The sequence below is a fragment of the Narcine bancroftii genome, chromosome 5, assembly GCF_036971445.1.
Source record: "Narcine bancroftii isolate sNarBan1 chromosome 5, sNarBan1.hap1, whole genome shotgun sequence".
In the NCBI taxonomy this organism is placed as follows: Eukaryota; Metazoa; Chordata; class Chondrichthyes; order Torpediniformes; family Narcinidae; genus Narcine; species Narcine bancroftii.
The window spans coordinates 229,102,688-229,124,190 of record NC_091473.1 but is presented as its reverse complement, the minus strand read 5'-3'; the positions used below and the strand labels follow the sequence as shown (position 1 = coordinate 229,124,190).

At 39.1% G+C, this 21,503-nt stretch overlaps 1 protein-coding gene across 6 annotated transcripts in view; it reads right to left on the bottom strand.

Annotated features, from left to right (window-relative positions):
• Window positions 1–7,192: 7,192 nt before the first annotated feature.
• The window catches only part of LOC138765006 (zinc finger protein 76-like), a 31,926-nt gene continuing 17,615 nt past the window's right edge, over window positions 7,193–21,503 (bottom strand). For all 6 annotated transcript variants that reach the window (XM_069941604.1, XM_069941602.1, XM_069941603.1 and 3 more), the window contains 7 exons: window positions 19,236–19,361; window positions 15,891–16,070; window positions 13,231–13,467; window positions 10,950–11,101; window positions 10,083–10,247; window positions 8,473–8,604; window positions 7,193–7,787 (listed from right to left, as the gene is read on the bottom strand). In XM_069941604.1, the coding sequence (XP_069797705.1) occupies window positions 7,683–7,787; window positions 8,473–8,604; window positions 10,083–10,247; window positions 10,950–11,101; window positions 13,231–13,467; window positions 15,891–16,070; window positions 19,236–19,361 (1,097 nt within the window). In that variant the 3' untranslated portion in view covers window positions 7,193–7,682. The remainder of the gene's footprint in view (window positions 7,788–8,472; window positions 8,605–10,082; window positions 10,248–10,949; window positions 11,102–13,230; window positions 13,468–15,890; window positions 16,071–19,235; window positions 19,362–21,503) is intronic.

The window sequence follows — 21,503 nt, the reverse complement described above, 5'->3', positions numbered from 1 at the left end:
AGGTGGTTTTCCTATTTTTTGGTCCCCTGCAACCCATTGTGGCAACTGCCGATCATAGGCACCGCCATCTTGGGCACAGACCCCGTGGTTGTAGGATTTTAAATTTGGGATATTCTAGTCCTATGTTACAACTTACTCACGTCTTTCCCTCCTTGTCTGCTATTTTTCTCAAAGAAAGACTGAAGAGGGAAAACTTGCATGTTCCCATTTTATTGCTGCTCTAAGCTGAGCAGATTGTTGACCGTGGAGTTCATTTATGTTACACATCCACAAAGAGAATTTTGCCCAGTCAGTGGATTAGTCACTTATTTTCCCTTCCCTCATTTCTGCCTCTTGGCAACCAGGGCAGCTCAGTTAGCATAGCAGTTGGCACAACACTATACGTAATGCCAGTGACCCGAGTTCAAACCTCAGCATTCTCTGTAAGGAGTTTATACCTTCTCCGTGAGACAAATGTAGGTTTTCTTCAGTTGCTTCACTTTCCTCCCACCCTCAAAAGCATACGGGGTCAGTAAGTTAATTGGGTATAACTGTGCGGCACGGGATTCAATGGCTGGAACAAGCTTCTACTGTGCTGCATCAAGATGTAAACGCAGGCCTCAGTCTCTATTGTTACTTCGGATTTTAGGCAATCTGAAAGCAAATATCTTAACTGGTATACTCCTAAGTAACACTGTGAATAGAAATTGTCTGCATCTTATCATCATTCAATACCAGCATATTCTAAAGGAAGATTTTATTTATAGTGTTGGTGACAAAGTGATCACAAATGAACCAGGATAAATGCACCAATACATTCCAAACAATTCATGTGAATCACAAAAGTCTGCATATGCAGAGATTGTAGTAAAAGCACACAGAAATGGTAGAGGAACTCAGCTGGTCTCACATCGCCCATTGGAGGTAAAGATATATAACAGATGTTTTGGGCCTGAGCCCTTCTTCAAGGTATAAGCAAAAGGCAGGCAAGTATCTTAATTAAAGACTAGAGATTAAGGGGAGTAAATAGGAGGGGGATGAGTCCAGAACTAATAGTCAAAAGGTGTTAATTGGATATGATAAGAGTAAAGGTGAGAATTGATTGTGGCTCTGTGAAAGGAGACAGGGAAAAGGGGGAAGGAGGGAGAGAGAGAAAGAGATGAGCTCCATTCACACTGGCACTTTAACCGAGTAATTAATCACCAATCTACAGGTTAATATGCCAGCGTGAATCCACTTGAACTGGCACATAGGCGTCAGATCGCCCCAGGGATGAACTATCTAGGGAGTGTGTATAATTATTGAGTCACTTTGAATCGGAGTGCTGCTAAGCCCAGTGTGAAAGGGACAGGAGATGACCACTGGAGGATAGGTATCCCTTTCCTTTTGGATGCTGGGTGGTGACTGTGAAAGGGAGCAGAGAACCGGTTAACACTGATACAGTGTGAATGGCAAAAACACTATTTTAAACCGGTTTGTTGAACCTCCAATTTACCAGTTAGCCAATGTGAAAAGGGCTAGAGAGAGAGAGAAAAGGGGAAGAAGCAAGAGAGAGTGAAGGGGGGGAGCGAGAGAGAAAGGGAAAAGAGGAGTGAGAGAGAGAGACACAGCTAGAGGAAGGTAAACTGGGGGGAAAAGGATGGAGAGTGGCTTTCAATTTCCTGTCTCATTTCGTTGCTGACATGTCAGCCCATGGTCTCGTGCACTGCCAGACTGGGACTACCCAGAAATTGGAGTAACAACACCTCATCTTCCAACTGGGCACTCTCCACCCAGGTGGCATTAACATCGACCTCCAGTTTCAGTTAAATTCCACCCCCCACCCCCAGTCTTCTTTCCCCTGTCACCCTTGTTCAGTTTCTCTCTTTCTTCCCTTTCCCTCTGTCTGCTTTCACAGATCTCACCTTTCATCTTATCATGTACAATTAACACCTTTTTGCTGTTAGTTCTGAACTCTTTTCCTTTCCATTCTTCCCCCTTAATCTCTCGTCTTTAATCAAGATGTTTACTTGCCTTTTGCTTATACCTTGAAAAAAGGCACAGGCCCGAAACATCAATAGTATATCTTTACTTCCAATGGACGCTGTGAGACCAATTGAGTTCCTCCAGCATTTTAGTGTGTGGTTACTCCAAATTTATTTCTTGCTTAACTGTTCTACATTTAATCTTTATCCTTTGATTATCCTTAACAGTTCTACTAGAAAGTGACATCTTCAGTATTAACAGTGATCCTGCTGTTTACTGTCAGTGCAATCTCTTTCAATAAAATTAAGTACAAAAATGACGCAACTTGTGCACCATCTGGTGAACTACTGATAGAACTGCATATTTAAGAATTTTATTCCAGGGTGAAATGGACAGGAGATATGCAAAACATGACCACTGGAGGATAGGTGCCCCTTTGCTCTAGGATGCTGGGTGGTGACTTTGAAAGGGAGCAGAGAACCGGTTAACACTGGTACAGTGTGAATGGCAAAAACACTATTTTAAACCGGTTTGTTGAACCTCCAATTTACAAGTTAGCCAATGTGAAAAGGGCTAGAGAGAGAGAGAGAAAAGGGGAAAGAGCGAGAGAGAGAAGGGGAGGGAGCGAGAGAGAAAGGGAAGAGAAGAGGAGTGAGAGAGAGAGAGAGACAGAGACACAGCTAGAGGAAGGTAAACTGGGGGGAAGAAGATGGAGGGTGCCTTTCAATTTCCTGTCTCATTCCCTTGCTGACATGTCAGCCCATGGTCTCAATTTTAAGAACTCTTAAAACAACTTAGATTTAATGCCTCAAAATGGTAAAAATCTTCCCCAATGCTTCACAATAGTGTTTTCAAACAAAACCCAGCACTAAACAACATGAGAAATTATTAAGGCTGGTGTCTTGAACTTTGCTCAGAGATAAACTTTTTAATGTGTAAAAAGAATTACTAACACAATTTCAGATCACTGGATTTTTTTGTTTTAGCTCTTTGGATTTCTGTCAGTAAATCTTGAAGAGTTAAAGAGGTGTTATGAAGATATAGATGTATGGATGGGATACATAAAATCAAAACCACATCTTTGCCCTACCAGGAATAATGCAGGTCAGCATAAGAAAGAGATTTGGTGAGAGTCTTGGATAAGTTTAAATTTATGAAGGGGGAAAGGTGCAAGTTGGAAAACTTTCAAAGTCAAAATGATCTGGTCAATAACTTACTGATGTGTTCTAAAATAGTATTTTTTTCCAGATTATTCAAATGTATGAATCACAGAGAAAAACTGGAAGAATTCAGTGGGTTGAGCAGTATCAGTGGGAGAGAAATAATTGTCGATGTTTTGAGTTGGAACCCTTCGTCAAGACAGTAAGGTACTCTGCTCATAATGGAGGGCAATAAATGTATTCTTCCTATTATCATACACATTTTAGAAAAAAGTTTTTTTTCAAGACTACATAGCTATCACGCTGTTCATCTCTAGTTGTGTTGAGTGTCTCTTTGATGGACTCCAGTTATTATGGTGGTGTGGCTGCATGGGGAATTCTAGGATAATGAGTCATTGACAATTATGATAAAAAACCAATTCAGGATGTTGCAAGATTTCCAAATGAAACACAAAGTAACCTACTCTAATCAACCTTTCCCACTTTATCTCCCAAAAATATATCTATATACTCTGTCGCAATACTATGCTGTTCAATTCATCATTTTTGATATGTACATTGACTTAATTTATCTCCCTTTAATCAAATTTCCTTCATATTAATTTCCATGAAAAATCCACATTTCCACAAACTATAAAGCAGTTATATTTCAAAGAACACAGCACTTAATCTGCATTCCCATGAACAGGGAAAACACCATCCACATCAAGTAAATCTATGTTTATTTTCTTCTTTGGCTTGGCTTCGCGGACGAAGATTTATGGAGGGGGTAAATGTCCACGTCAGCTGCAGGCCCGTTTGTGGCTGACAAGTCCGATGCGGGACAGGCAGACACGGTTGCAGCGGTTGCAGGGGAAAATTGGTTGGTTGGGGTTGGGTGTTGGGTTTTTCCTCCTTTAATACCTCACGAAATAAATCCTCACCTTATATATTCACTGAAACAAACAATTTTTAGTAACCACTGTCACTTTAAGCCCTGGTCTAATTCTAATAAAAGAGGACTGGACGTACTCTGATGTACAAAATCTTAATTTATCAGCGTGGCTTGGATGATTCAACTCCTTGCCTCATGCCAAAATATTTGTTGTTCTTGGGCTAGATGTGCTTCCTCACATCGAACTCCATTTGTCATAATTTTACTCACACTCTTAGATGTTTCTAAAGAGCATTTTGTCCAGAACTACACCCTCATTTGTGTCACCTACAATTTTAACTTGAGTAGATGTAGGCATACACATGCACAGACACACATAACTATGTACATATGCACGTGTTTGCACACATGTGTGCGCGCGTGTGTGCATGCCTTCACACATATGGTTTTCCTTATATATACATGCACAGATTTTATATCTGACCTCCAACCGTGTCTACTTCCATATATGTGATTGGGGAAATGGTCATGCTTTGAGGTCATGGTCAGCAATTCATATAATGGCTTCTGGTGAGGCGGGGTGAGTGATTGTGATAGCCACCAGGAATGGAGTTTAGTATGTCAGTATGTGGGCAAAGATTGGACTTTGGAGTTCACAGATATGTTAAGGACAATTTCGTTGGTGGAGCAGGTTACATCTTGTGGTTGAAGGTTGACCTCAGAAGGTTAAAGCCTGGCATTTCTTGACTGGAAACTGTTTATTCCGAGTCTGTATAAAGGAGTAAGAATTGGAGTGATTGGGGATTATAAATTGGCTCATGATACCTCTAATTCTTCCAAACTGTTTTTAATATTATTCATGAAACTGCATTATTCGGCACTTTGAAAATACTAACTATGTATACCCTGAACCAGCATGATCTAATTTTGGGTTTGGAGAAACATTATCCATTGTCAGAGCACAAGTTACAAAGATGAAACTGTCACCAACACTTCTTGCATGTGATGTACCGCTGAATGGAGGAGACTGCTCAGCGTCCACATAGATGTTAAATAGCACACATCGCTCATCAGAAATCCTGTTCACAAATCTTATCCCGTCTACAAAGGATGCAAGGATACTGAAGGCTTGAGTCAACTTTGGTACTGGATAAAGCATTCTAACCTTCCTGCACTCCTGCCAGATCAAAGGTGCTCATCTTTCTTTAAGATGCCATAATCAGAGACCAGCATTACTGTCCTGAGCTAGGCTTTCATTGTATCACCCAGGTATTTAACTCTCAACTTTAGTTTTTATAAATGTATTCATTCACAGATTATTGTCACAGGCAATATTGCCTACTTACCCAGGAATGAAAGTGTCAACATGGGTGGGTTTAATGTCATGCATAGGCCAGATTTCCTTCTTGTCTTTCCATGATGACCCAGTGGTTTCTTGGTAACTGTTATCATGTTGTATTACCATGGTCATGAGACTTCTGTCCCTTTAATGAATGTTTCTGTTCCCTTTTGTCTGCGAGGTAAAATGTTTACAAAAGTAGAATTCAAAATCAAAATAGCAGCCATTTCCCAAAATACCTTGATCTCTGCGTATGATAAAATATTCTAAAACTGCACACTCAAAGATTAAATGCTTTTATCTATGGTTGATTCCCCTCATCAAAATAAGGGGAGGAAAAGAGCAAAAACAGAGAAGTGAAGACTATAGATACCAGGTGAAATTTTAGCTGTGAGGCAAAGGCAATAACTTTAAAATTTGAAGGACCCCTCACTGAATATCTCAATTCCTTGCACCTTGGTGCAGAACATACTTGCCTCAGGTGTTTTACAAAGAACCGTGGACTTTTACTGTAACGCATATCCTGATGCTCATCTCAGCTTATCAACATGGCCCAGATGATTGAGGTCCTAACCTCCTGCCAAAATATTTTGATCTTGGCTGGAGTATGATCTCCCACATCCTCACTTTACCCACACTTTGTTTCAGTTTCTCTTCAGAACTACACACATCCTTTGTGTCACCTGCAACTTTAAAATAAATTCAGTGACTACGGATTGAAACATGAAAGTCAAAGATGAGCTGGAGATCTGAACAGCTAACAAACAAGCGTCTTTAGGTGTAGGGCTGGATGCATTTTTTTTTACCTGGCCCCACAGCTTTACCTCATACCAAGTAAAAGAGGCATTTAAATGGGGTTGCTAAACTTGATGACAAAACAAAAAAAGGACCGGTAAATGGTGTGGGGATTGTGCACGAGTTGCCCTGTTGTCCACAACCAACCCTTCTCCTGTGTGAAGCTCATGGCTTCTTGCAGTATGGCACTACAATAGGCCAGTTTATTATGACATAATCACTGATTGTGTTTGCTTGTCAGCAATTCTCCTCATCAATAAGCAGTGAATTAATAGGCGTAACTATCTAATCTTTATTTCAGATGATGAAAAAACTGCAAAAACACTTCTTTTAAAATAAAAACTGAATTTATGAACAGGTGTTTGGAATTCTTTGATTTCATATCGAGACAATGTGAAAACTCAAACTGAGATGCTCTGCGGCCTTCCTATAACTTCTAGAATATTCCCATACACTTGCTGTACCTTTCCTTCTAAAACTTATTTCCTTGCTGGTTAGATAAACATTCCCTTGCTTTGTACAATATATTTCACGGAGATTCTGGACGGTAATTTGTGGGTGTATTACTTTAGACCGTTTTGACTTCAGGGTTCGGTTTTCATATAATTCCTTTCAGTCAGTATTAACAAAAGCTACTTATGAATATAAGTATACTTATGAATATAAGATTAATCACTGCTCTAACATGCTTTCTTCAGTCACATTACAACTTAACTGTTTCCTGATTGCACATCAATCCAGTGGGTTCACTGCATGCAACGTAAAGATTGGGAACATTGAATTCACCAGAACCAGGATATTACTGGCCAAATTGGCACAGTTGTGTGGGCAAAAACATAACCACATGCAAGAAAATGTTATAAACAGGCAATCTGCCGGAGAAATCAGCCGGTCGGGCAGCATTGGGGAGAAGAATGGTTGATGGTTTGGGCGAGAACCCTTCCTCAGTGTTTAGGGTGCTCCAAAAGAGTACTGAGCTCCTCCAGCAGATTGCTTGTTGCTCCACATTCCAGTGTCTGCAACCCCTGTGTGTGTCACAATCACCACCTGCCACTTCACACGCAATTATGAACAACAAAAGAGTTTTGGGGCATTTATTTTCATTTGTACATATACAGATTCATATAAAGCATTGGCCTTAGATTTCAAAATGCAGTGTACATATTCTAAAAAACATCAGTGATTGCCATTAATAGGTCCAGCCTGATGCCAGGCATACTGCACAGAAACAACCCCACACCCAGTTTCAGTAAACATGTCACCTTCAATAAAAAGCAAAACTATGGACATTTCAATAAAACTATACTGTATACTGTACAAGTGAATCTGCAAGCTTATCGTCAGTACAACATCTCTAAAACTCCTTTTAACCATAAAACCCTTACCATATTGTGTAAAATCACCTGAGTCAAGATCAACATACACACAGGAAATTATTAGTCCTGAGAATACACCGATTTAGTCTATGAGTAGTTTATGCTTGGCACCCAGGATCTTACTGGACAGTTCAAGGTAGTAAATCACAGTTCATTCATTCCTGCATGTGACACTTGTTTCCTGGTCCACAGTTTCATTGGTCACTCTCTGTCATAACTGCATCTTGGGTCATTCCTTCATGCTGAATTGCTACTGTTGCCATTCCAATAGCTTCCTCCAAAGTCTGCTGTTCCTCCAGCTAAAGAGATAAAGAGCAGATGATCACAAAATCAGCAGGTGAGACAAGAGTCTGAGATTATGGTGATTTAAATATCATTTTATGGTCAGGTCACTCATCTGAGTGCGACTGATACCACGTAACCCAGTACTACCTGTTGCATGGATGGGTGGTCGACGGCTAAACTACCTCCCCCACCAGGCTTGCCTGGTGAGGAGGGTGGCTGGACACCCTGCAGCATGAAAAACAAGACCTGTCAAAAGGAGGAAGAGCTTGTAGGGTCAACGGCCATCTAGCAAGCATGTGCCGTGAAGCACGGAAAGGGCATCCCTTGCATCGAAGCTCGGCCTGGCCATTCACCGCAACAGAACTTTCCCCCAGCCACCTTGGACTTCACCGTGCTGCTGGATCTGGGAGGGGATGTTGAGAGGGTGGGTCTGGACCTGTGCAACCCCTACACGCACGCGCTGTTCCTTTCAGAGGAGTGGGGTATCCTCACACCAAACTTCACAAAATGACTGGAAGGAACCATCACCATCCTATGGGATGGATAGCCAGAAGACCATTTTGCATAAAATTACCTATATACATGGCCTCAGTGAACTAATGGGATAATAGCTTTCTAATGCCTGTTCTTTTTGTAAACATAGTATTGGAATCTTGGATATAAAAGCATTAACCAGCTTGAAGCTTCAAATTTACCCACCTGCACTGCTATTTGGGTACCATTGGCTGTTGCTACTACTGCTACTTGCTGATGGTGTACCATCTCTGCTGCATGAAGAGCTGCCAAAGCCGAGTCCTCTGTAACCATTCCGTCTGACGTCACTATAGCGACCTGGCAAAATAAGGGCTACAAATAAAACCAATGGAAGGCTGACCTATTATAAACTTACTCAAATGACAGGTTCCATTCTAGCTCATTGAAATTTACAATGTAACTTGTCAGACTGGAATCTTAAAACCAATTACAAATAATCTGTTAATAGGTAAAGGTACCTACTCAACTTAGCAACTCTTTCTCATACCTCAATGTTGATACTTGCGCAAACATGGCAAAGGGCTTTCATCTGTTATTTCCATCTCCAATGCAAAATGAACCACCCATTCTGTTTCTTTAAAAGTGGGCTCCTTCCATTTTAATCCCATGACAGGCATCTTAGAATCTTTCAATAATAATGTCAATTTACGATGAAGGTCAATGTGACATGAGGATCCAAGGATTGGGTTGAGCTATCAAGCACTCACTGGAAGGATTCAGCAATTGGTATTATGAGGAAAATGGCTATGTTCTTTCCCTCTAATCCATATTTTCCCTAATTTAAATGTTTCTCAATATATTCAAAATTAAGGTAGTCAATTACATTTCAGAAAATTCCAAATAGATTGGCAAAAATTATTTTGCTTCAGAAAAGAATACTCTTAGTAAGATAGATGTTGGTGACAATCTTTCTTTTCAACTTACCATAAAATTTCTACGTAACACTGTTTTTCCTTCATGTTGCTTCATTAACATGCTAATTCAATGGAATTTTTAATCATTGAATTTATCATAAATAATAACAATTTCCATCGATTTTAATGGTGCAAAGCAGGAATGTTATCAGGCAAAAATTGACGTTGACACACATATGAAAGCATAATGACGGATGACCAAAGCTTTGGTCAATGAAGAAGTTTCTAATAAGTACTCCAAAACAGGAAGGATTAGTAGAAAAATGAAGATGATATTTCAGAACTTGGGAGTCTTGTCACCTAAAAGTGTGGCTGCCACACAAGTGAATATAGACGAGAATGACCAAGAGGTCACAAATGGAGGAGCGCTGATATTTCTGAGAAGTGTACAGCTTGAAATGATCACAGAAATACAAAAGGCTGAGATCACGGAAGAACTGGTTTTATGATCGGTTATTAACTTGAAATGTTAACAGCCACAGAGGCTGCCTGATCTGCTGCCTCCAGGGCTTCAGAATCAGAATTTATTGTCATGAACATGTCACGAAATTGGTTGTTTTGTGGCAGCCTTTTCTGTCCTTACTAAGAATATCGAAATCGATCGTTGTTTTACAGGTTCAAAGGGTGCTGCAAGTTAGGATTACATGACTTTGAATGGAAAGAAATATTCCAGACAGGAGAGTTTTGGAATAAGACAAGTATGGAAGTAAGAAAGGGGCATAAACATTTCACGAGCAGACAAGCTGAAGCAGAGTCAAGTAATTACAGAGCTCAGTGATCGTGCATTTAATTATTATATACTTTTCAAACATTTTTGATCATTTGCATTTTTTTTAAAGGATGATGGAAGCCATGACTTACCTGTTGTGCTTCAGTACCATCTGCTGTCACCATGGTAACTGTATGAGCACCTGGTGGTCCTGCGAGGTCACTTTCATGTGTGGGTACAGCAATTGTAGTACCATCCTGAGTTACCACGGTGATAGCTGTTCCCAGAGCCTGCAAGTCTTCATGAGATAGACTAACCTGCAATTGACAATGTTAATTTTTTTTTAAGGAGAATATGGAATTAGTTCTGATAAAGTAATTTAAAAAAAACCTTAAAAAAATAAAATGTTTGCATTGACTCCACAAAGTAGGATTAATCTTTGGGTATTCAGTTATCAGAGTATGGACACCTACAAACTTAATCTACTGGAGTTTTGCTTATCGTTTTGAACATTTTTTAAAAATATGACTACAGTAAGAAAATTGCAGATTTTAAAAAGTTTACCAAAATGATTCAAGGCTTTCATTAGTTTCTCCCTGACTGAATCAGTAGGAATGGCTATCACAGTATACAGTGCAATAGTCTATATTGAGTTGGTGACATCATCTGCAGATGCAAGTTGCCTCATTTGGGTGAATTGAAGAGCAAAACTAAAAGCTACCAACCTCCTAGCTTTAAATGGTGGGAAAAAAAAAGAGGGTTGGTGCTATTATGAACTCCACTTTGGGCATCAAGTAGCCTTTCATCATGCCCCACTGGAGATCACAGATTGGTGGAAGACAATTCGAGCAAAGTTTAAGAAGGCAGGTGGTACTCAAAAATACAGGTTAAACATTAATAAGAGGTAGGGAAGAAAACCCATTTAAAAGTTAAAAGGTTTTATGTTGTTCATCTATTCACATTTCAGACAAGATCCTAAATATATCAACTTGTCATTCGGGCTTAAAGCTTCATCATACCTGCTGAGTTCCATCCTGCGATATAAGTGCTACCTGAGATCCCAAACCGTCTTGAGTTACCATGGTAACCTGTGTAGGAATTCCACCATCACCTTCCACTCCTGAGAGGTATGCAATTCGTGATCTTTTCAATGCAGGTTCAACCACAGAGGCTAAGAATGAAATATACAGGATGAGAGGATCAAACTCAGCACAAATTAAAATAATGCACATTATAAGGGTACTCATTCAGAAAAAGTAGTCGAAGCTCAAGTCATAGTGCCATGCTGTGTAACACACAGAAGGCCCTTTAGCCTGAATCATTCATGTCATCCAAGGTGCCTAACGAGGCTAAATTATGTTTTTTTTTAATTTTGATCCAACTGTTTCATTTTCATTGACAGAGAGTTTGATCCTTCCATTTGAATTGATCAAAATTCCAGAAACTGAGTACAATGTTTTATTTTGTGTGCGTAACCAAGGCCCCATTCTTATCTGGAGCTGGTCTAAAGCAAAATAGCTATTTTTAGTTTTAAAAGTGATCATATTTGTCACATTTGTGGCCCAAAATGTGAAGTTAATAAAACATCAAACACAAGTTTTATCATGTAAACTTCTCAGAGTCTTTATTTTCCAGTTTCCTTTGTTCTCCTGCTTGTGCTCTTATCTCTCTCTCATACCACGTGACTTCCGGTACATCTCATACATATTCATTATCATGACAATATTCACTTTTCCTTCTAAAAGCACTCGGCACCTTCAGAGTTGTTTTTCATGCTCTTTAGTCAAGCTCTATTTGTGGTCTACCTGGCTGGCATTAGGCTTATGCATGACATTGCAATACAAAATGCTTGATTACCTTAAAGAACAACATCCAACTGCAGGTACATTTCCCATTGCATCAAGATCAGGTTCCATAAAGTTCTCTTCATGCAGGGTCTTAAGTCATGTCATCCATTATATTTAAATGTAATGAAAAGCAGCAGCCCCAACGCACGTCATAGTAAGTCCACAAATAACAAATTTCTTTCGGGGGGGGGGTGATCTATTCTTTAATTCCTCTCTTGCTTAAATGCAGTGCCTGTATTCAGGTGATCCCCCAGATTTTTACATGCCTCAGCAACCTCTATAACCATTTTTCAATCTTTCTATGTTGAAGGGTTTATCTCTTTCCCATCTCACAATTCTCTTTGCTTTCTTCCCTCTGTCTATGGACAGTAAAACCCCAGTAATCTGGCACAGATAGGTATTGGTAAATGCCAGAGAAGTGAATTTTCCTGTTGCTTGAGATTGCATGCTGTGTGATTGGTGAACTAACCACTAAGTGGCGCTAGTTTTTAAACATTCATATTTTTTACGTATTTAATTTTTACTTGTTGCTTGAATTCCAGATAACGGGGATTTTATTGTATCTGCATTGCCAATAAGCAAGGTAATTTTATCTACAGTACCACTTGGTGCCTTAAGCCTGGAACTACATGCACTTTGAAAGCTATTTAAAAAAAAAATCTTATAAAGCATTTGTTGCACAGCTGTGTAGATTATGTGATGGCCAAGATGTAACCCTTCTTACAAAAGATATATAGGATCTTGAACAGGCCCATCAGCCCAGCAAATCCACACTGACCATCAGGTGTCCATTCACAGTAATCCTACACTAATTCCTTATTATTCTCCTCACATCCCCATCAACTTCCCCAAAGTTCAATAACTCACATACTGGAGTTAAATAACAGTTGTCTGTGGAAGTCACAGGAGTATGTGCAAACTCCAGATCGACAGCACCCGAGGTCAGTATTGAAACCAGATTGGTCGAATTGTGAGGTAGCTAGCTACACATTGCTGCCTTAACATTGATTGTCCTTCATCAAAGCCTATTAGAGGTCTCGTAGATAACATCAAAAATTGTGAGTACTGTATTTACATTGATCATAAATATATGGATGATATCTGTCCAGTTATACCAGAAGTACTTACAACTAATCATGAGACTTAATGGATCCCCTCGAGAGGTAAAAGTTGCTGTAATCAGGAGTAAAACAAAAACAAACTGTTGAATGAACTCAGCAGGTCAAGAAGCAAACATGGGGGGGTAAAGGAATTGTCGATGGTTCAGGTTGAGACCCTGCAACAAATCTGGTGTATGATCTCAAGGCAAAAATGTTGGACCCTTCCATACCCGCCACAAATACTGCTCAACCAACTGAGTTCCTCTAGCAGTTTCTTCTTTGTTCTTCAAAGATCCCCAAGAAGATAAAACCACTAGTAGAGAGATTTCATTTACTCTGCCTCAGGAACCCACCTTCTTGTTGTTGTTGCTGCTCAAACAAAGCCTGTTCACTTTCCTCTGTGGCTTCCATGTCACCGTGTGCAGTGCGTTTATGCGTCGCTAACGTGGAGGTCTGCCGGTATGTCTTGCCACAGTGGTTGCAGTTATACGGCTTGGAATGTGTGTGAACCACATGGTGTTTATACAGGCTAGAGTATTCTGTGAAACATTTCCCACAGCCTGGTACGGTACAAACATATGGCTTCTCTCCTGCGCATAAATCAGACAGTCATTACTTAAACTTTATGACAATTAACTCATAACGTTTCCAATTACTCCCATCACAAAGATATTGTTAAAGATTAAAAGCAAGCTGCATTCAGCTCAATTACAAGTCTTGAAAAATAAATGCCCATTGATAAGCAGAGCAAGATACAAAAGCGCTGGAGAAACTTGGCATCAACAGGAAGTAAAAGAGTAACCAATGTTCCGGGCCTAAGCCCTTTGTCAAGGTACAAAGGGCTCAGGTCTAAAACATTGGTTGCCCTTTACTTCCAATAGATGCTGTGTTACCTGCTGAGTTACTCCAGCACTTGTGTGTGTGTTGTGCTACAATCGCAGAGTACACAGTCTTTTCTGTTTAACACCTTGTTCATTGTTAAGGCCCTCTAAATTACACTGATGGTGCTTCACTCCAGTTTTCTATCAACTGGGAGATCCTGCCCATTGCTGCACTCTGAAATCTGAAAGAAAACTGCAAGCACCAGTCAAGATAATGGATTGAATGGATTATATGGTGACATCGAAGGAGAGGGACAGAAGTCCACAAGAAGACGAAGACTGAGGTGGGGGGGTGGGGGGCGATAACTCTGCTCTGGTGGTCAGTGACTAAAGAGGGAGTGATAACTGCATCATGGTAGTTAATGAAGACAGAGGGAGTGATAACCCCACCCTAGTGGTCAGTGAAGGCTGAGGAAGTGATAACTCCTGGTGGTCAGTGAAGACAGAGGGAGCGATAGCCCTACCCCGGTGATCAGTGCAGATAGAAGGAGCGATAATTCCTCCCTGGTGGTCACTGAAGAGCAGAGGGAGTGATAACTCCGCCCTGGTGGAATGCAGTGAAGACCAGAGGGTGTAGCTCCGCAATGGTGATCAGCGATGAAGAGCAAAGGGAGCGAAGACAGTGAAGACCAGAGGTAGCCTACTCCATCCAAGGGAGTGAAGACAGCCATGACCCTACCTGAGGCAGAGACCAACCTTGGTGAAAACAAAGAACCCTGGAGTTCAAGAGTCCAGCAAAGACACCTGTGGCCAGCTCCAAGCATGATGGACGAGATTGAGGTTCGGACAGAGAGTTAGAGCCAAAGTTAAGTATTGCATGATTGATTGTTTGTCTGTATAAAACTACATTTGAAACGGGATCTGACCTGTATCCTTTTTTTTTTCCCTCTTGAAAGTATAAAGTACCTAGGTAAAACATGCTTTAAGAGATACAATTGGATCCAAATTGCTGTTAATACCCAAGATGGTGATGAATGCTTTCTATGTATTGGAATTTTACCTGTGTGCATTTTTCAAACTCATCATTCATGCTGAATGGAAAACAGAAGGGCAGATTTAATGCAAAGATCTGAGCAGGGCCTTTGCAGGTACACTCTATCACTTAATTTAGATTTCTTATAAAATTGTTTAAAATTATTTAAGTATCTTTGTTGCTTTATTTCCTTTTATTTTAAAAGTGTATTACAAAATAGTTTTAATAGTATTTTGAAAGTTGCTGAATGTTAAATTATTCAAAGTCACCAAAACAGGAGAGAACAAGAATTAAATCGATTATACACTAAAGGGCTGGAAAAACTCCGCAGGTCATGCTGCATCCATGGGTAACCAATGATATGGGTTCGAGCCCTTCAAAGGTACTATGTGATCAGTGGAGCTTCCCCAGCCCTTTGTGTGTTGGACTACAATCACAGCATCTGCAGACTTTCCTGTTTAATAGACTGAGGACATTTATTTCAGCTGTTTCATGGGCAGGATATGTTCTGCCCCTTCTCAATCCTCACCTCCTATACATCCCATCACATGAAATACATGATGAGAACTTCCAGGGTGTCTTCTGGCTACCAGGTTTCTATTCTTGCTTTTCTTTATCTTTCTTTTTCTATGCTTTTTCCTTATTTCTTTCTTTTTCTTTTCTTGGGGTTTTGTTTAGGGGAGGGGTTGGGGGGCTGGGGTTTTATACCATCATGTATAATAGATTTGATGTTAATAGTTGACTACTGTATTTTATATTTGGTTATGATTATAAGTTTGTAAAATTTCTTTTTAAACTTAGCAGCAAACTTAACGTTGTACACCATTGACCACAAAATCAGATCAAAGTGCATTCATTTTGAAACAAGGATTCAAAGCACACAAAAAGGTTTCTTTGTGCAAAAAATATTTGTTGTTCCAAGAAATTGTGTTGCATATAATTAAGGATTAAACTTGCCAATGTATTGCCAGGAATTTTCTGTGCTAGTTCTGGTAAGAATGTAAAAAACTCTTTTCAACAGGATCTATTAAAATAGCAAAGGATTTTTATACAAAAATGTTTTTATGTAACTGTCACATTAACTTCTCAAATTTCAATTCAATCCATCATATTCTGTAAGAGTTAGTTGCATAAATTAGTTTTATTAATTTGTACTTACCTGTGTGAATTCTCATGTGATTCTTGTAATTAGTAGCACTGGCAAACCCTCGACCACAGCCTGGTTCACAGCAGAGATACGGCCTCTCTCCTGTATGTGTTCTGATGTGAACTTTGCGGATATTGGAAGTGGTAAAAGAGCGACCACAACCCTCAAATGGACACTTGAAAGGTCGTTCACCTATTAGCAAAGCAAGACACAATATTATTTGGAAAAGACATTTAAAGCTGCACCTTTGGCACATTGCAGCCAATTCTATGATTCAATGAGTAATTACCCAAATCATTCACAAGATCAGGAGTAGACCACCAAGCTTTCAAGCCTTCGCTGCAATTCAACATGATCACGGCTGATCTATGCTGGCCTCAACTTTTCTTCTGTGCCAGTTCCCCATAACCCTCAATTTGTCAATCTTTCAAATATTTAATCATTGCCTCCTCAAATGCTGCATATCTAACCACCTGGCTTTAACCACACTCTGGGGGCAGAGAAATCCAGATCCACTGCCCTCTGAGATATTTCTCCACACCTAATTTTTAAATGACTACCCCCTTATTTTGTAACTGTGCCCTCCCTGTTGCTTGTGGCTCTCTCACTAGTGCAGTAGTAAGGGATTGCTTAAGGTGGTATGTGAGTGGGAAGGGAAGGTTCAAAATCACTGATCCAGACCCAATTGTTACTGAAATAACTTGCTTGAGAAAAATTGTCATTGGTCCATTTCCTTTAGAGTTATGAAACCGTGCACATAATGACTCAATTAGGTACAATTAAAACAGTGGTTTTCAAACTTTTTCTTTCCATTCATATACCACTTTAAGTATTCCCAATGCCACAAGTGCTCTGTGATTAGTGCTTAAGGTGGTATGTACCTAATTGACTCGTTATGTGCACGGTTTCATAACTCCAAAGGAAATGAGCCAATGACAATTTTTCACAAGCAAAATTTCAGTAACAATTGGATTTAGAGCAGTGATTCTCAACCTTCCCTTCCCATTCACATACCACCTTAAGCAATCCCTTACTAATGAGACTAATAGGATGTAGAATGTCAGTAGAAAGAAAAAGGTTGAGAACCACTGCACTAGTGAAAACATCTCAATAATGCCACCTTGAAGATCTTGTCATTCTTTTAAACTCCAAGGAACACAGACCGAAACTGTCTCGCCTCTCTTGATAGTTCAACCAAGGCACATCTGGACTTAGCCTAGTGAATTCTCTTCGGACTGCCTTCAAAGCTCCTACAAATAAGGAAAAGGACAAAACTGTACACAGAATTCCAGGTCTAGCCTCACCAGCTGTAACAAACTTCCCTATCTTTAAACTCCAATCCTTTGAAATAAAACTTCCCTTCTTTTTCGGAAGCCTTACTTTCTCTGTACCCTGCACATGACTCCCTACAGTGTTGTCTTATTTATGTACTTGTTTGTTACTACTGCACTACCTACTGTAAGAGTTGAGTTGCCTGGGAAGTATACAAAACAAAGCTTTTTACTATATCTCAGTACAAGTGACAATAAAATAACCATTTCAAGTTCTGAAAGTTGGTTGTTGATTTACGGCTAAATAATGGGATGAGCTACAAAATAATTTCTTCGTTGCCAATTAGTTTTATTTTTAAAAATGTCATTTCCACAAACATCTTCTCCTATTTTCTTTTTGATTCTCCATAAAATAATAATAGATAGAATTCCTAACTTCAATTCTTTTTTTTAAACAATTGAATCTGCAGAATTTTGGTAGGCTCTTTGTTGGAGCCTCACTATCAAAGTCATCTCACCCAAGGTCAGCACTTCAAAGGCTTTTCACCACTTGGTTACTAGGTACATTAGGGGCACGTCTAACAATTTTTTTTTTTTGAAAATTTTATTTATTAGTATCTTCATACATTTCAAATTAACTTGCTATAACATTACATAATAGATTGTAAATAATTTTCAATTTTCACACCACCTCCCACTATCCCAATACCCTACATAAAAAAAAAGAAAAAACACATTTATTGCAATGATTATAACCACATTAACAATACCATAATATATTTCTTGATGTAAGTACCATATTTTCGGGGGGGAGGGGGGAATGGATTAGTCTATATTCATAAATTTCATAAGGCTCCCATATTTGACAAAATTTATCATAATCATCTCTCAGAAGTAATTTTTTTATAATGGGGACAATATTTTATTTCATTAAACAATTCTAATTTAACATTATTTTCCAATTTCCACGTTTTAGCTATACATTTTCTCTCTACTGCTGTTATTAAATTCAAAAATCTCTTTTTATATTTATCTAATTCCAACTTAATATCTTCATCAAATATATTGCCCAACAAAAAAAAACTTGGATAATTTAACCTTCACTTTTAATACCTTCTCAAAAATAACACACAATTCTTTCCAAAAATCTTTTACCTTTTCACAAACCATACTGAATTATAAGGCAGCTCAACGGAGATTTTTGACTTCTTGGTATCAAAGGGAAGAAAAAGTATCTTGGGTAGATATTGAGATGAATAATATAAGTGAAGAAAGTCCAGACCAAATATTGTATAAATGGAATTATTACATTTTTAAAGGTAGAAAAGAAATACCAATTTTAAGGCATTTGTTTCAAATATTGAACGGGATACACGTGGAAAGAGGTAGAAGGAATTATCAGTTGGCTCAATTGACTTTAAAGCAGAATCAACTTCTTCCTTTTACAATGAAGAATTCTTTATTTGACAATTGGGATTAAAAAGGTATACAGAAAATATGAGATTGTTTTAGAGGTTCATTGTTTATGACATTTGATCAATTAAAGAAGAAATATAGGATATAACAAAATACAATATTTGCAAATTATCATTTTTGAGGAAAAAAAATAGGAATGAATCTGAGACTCCCGGAATATAGTCAATTTGAATGTGTTTTAACAGATACCTTTATTATTCAAAGATTTATAATTACTATGTATAATAAATTACAAGAAATAAAGGAAAAGAAGGATTTGAATAAAACTAAACTGAAGTGGGAACAGGATTTAAATATCCAAATTCAAGAAGAAATATGGATGAAATTGTGTAGAGATAGTGTAACTAATACAATCAATGCTAGATATCAAATGGTTCAATATATTCTTTTTACATCAAATGTATTATAGACCTAAATTTAATTTAAATTTCTCTGCTCAGTGTTTTAGATGTAAAAAAAGAGGTTGGTAATTTTTTGCATTCAGTCTAACAAATGATTGATCACAAATTATAAGTTCAAAATCATATCAAAATCATAAATACTAATTAAAATGTCACAATGCATACATAAAGTATAATGACTATGTAGGTATAGTAGAATTATTAACTACCTGTGTGAGTTCTAATATGTTTTTGTAAGTCTCCTGACGTTTTGAATGCTTTATTGCACGTGTCTTCAGGACATTTATATGGTTTTTCTCCCGTGTGTGTCCTGGTGTGACTTTTCAATCCATAACCTGAAATTGAACAATATAAATCATACAAGATGTTTACATTTTATTGAATGCATGTGGACTAAAGTTACCTACCAAATATGCAATATTTCCACACACAATATTTGGTGCGGCATCTTGAATCATCAAAGAACAAACAAAAAGCTCAAATTGGCAAGGGAATGGCCATGCAATTCGATACCGTAACACATTTTTATTGTCTGAGTCAGGGGTGGCCAAACAGCAGCTTATGGTCACATGTGGTTCTTTGATATATAATGTGTGGCTTGCAGAAATACATTGGCTGAGACAATCCATGCTTTTGATGCCCTGATTGCAGACTCTTGCCGATTGCCCATCCAAGCTTCCGATGCCCTGGCTGCCCACCATGCTTCTGGCCCTCTAGCCACCCGCCCATCCCAGCTCCCAACGCCATGGCCTCCCTCCCATCCAAGCTCCTGAAAATGGATTCTCGCCTCGGTCCCGGCTGCCTGCCCATCCAAGCTCCTGATACATGGGCCGCTGTTCCATCCAAGCTCCTGACGCTCCAGTTGCCTGCCCACCAGACTTCCCGACGCCCACCCATCCATGTTCCCGACACCCGGAGTTCCCAGTGCCCAGGCTGCCCACTCATCCAAGGTCCCAGCACTCCGGCCACCCAGCCACTGGAGCTCCCGCCACCCCAGCTGCCCACCCATCCGAGCTTCTGACACCCCGAATGCTGTTATGAAATCTGTCCTTGAAATTGTCAATTTCATACCCTTAAATGGGAAGGCCCACTGACAGCACAAAAAGTTTATTGAAGAACTGGAACTTGAAGATAACCCCAGTGATGTCTCTTTCTGCTGCAGTGTGACAATGTCTTGACAAGGTTTGTAGATCTGTTGGAGCCCATTATTACTCTTTTTTTGAACAAAAGATACTATCTTCCACTGGAAAATGAAGAATGGATTCAAGATCTAAATGCTCCTTACAAATATAGTGAATCATCAACAAACTCTCAATTTGGCACTCTAAGGACAGGTTTGATCTTACTCGGACAATTTTCATCTTTCACAATAAAATAAAAATTCTTCAAAGGGACATATTGTCAAGAAACTTCAGTCATTTTCCCCATTCTCCAAAGGAGAGTAAATACATTTTCTGACATTAGACCACTAACTGGAAGAATACCTAGATAAATTACAAGAATTACTTGATAATTTCCTAGCCAGGTTTGGCCTTTCTTGTAATTCCATTCATGGTTGATGCGATCAATGATGTTTGCCCAATTCTTGGCCCTTTGGTTACAGATTCATCTGCTATGGAAATAAAACTAATGGAATTACAGGAAGACCTGGGCCTAGAGATGATCCATAAATGCCAGTCTAGAGTTGAGTTCTACAAGTTCCAAAAATAAAATATCCAGAACTTAAGAAAATCAGGGTGCAGATCATTTAAATTTTCAGCATCAAATACTGCTGTGGTCGTACTCTATAAGGAAGTTCGTGAAGTCAAAGCATCGTGCAATCCTTACAAACCAACACCTGATAGAGTGAATTCATACAGCCTTGACAACATATCTGCCGCATTTTCGTTGACTCACAGCCAAGATGGAGACTCACAGTAATCAGTCAAGATTTTGAAAATATTTGGTAGGTATATGTGTACATTTTGATTATTGAAACTAATGCAAATTAGCAGTTAAAAACTACATACATGTATTTCTTCATATTTATATAATTTTTGTAAATCTCTTGGTGCCTGCCACATTGACCACCGCCAGTGGGCTGATATCGCCTCAAACCGTGCATCTTGGCGCCTCACAGTTCGGCGGGCAGCAACCTCCTTTGAAGAAGACCGCAGAGCCCGCCTCACTGACAAAAGACAAAGGAGGAAAAACCCAACACCCAACCCCAACCAACAAATTTTCCGCTGCAACCGTGTCTGCCTGTCCCGCATCGGACTTGTCAGCCACAAACGAGCCTGCAGCTGACGTGGACATTTACCCCCTCCATAAATCTTCGTCCGCGAAGCCAAGCCAAAGAAAAGATATAATTTTTGTAACAAAATATGCATATAAAAGTGAAAACGTGCATGTTATAATTTTGTGTAAATTTAGCAAAATGGCGCTCTTCTTCATCTGGATAATTTGGTTGCCGATGGATAAATTAAAACTACAATGTA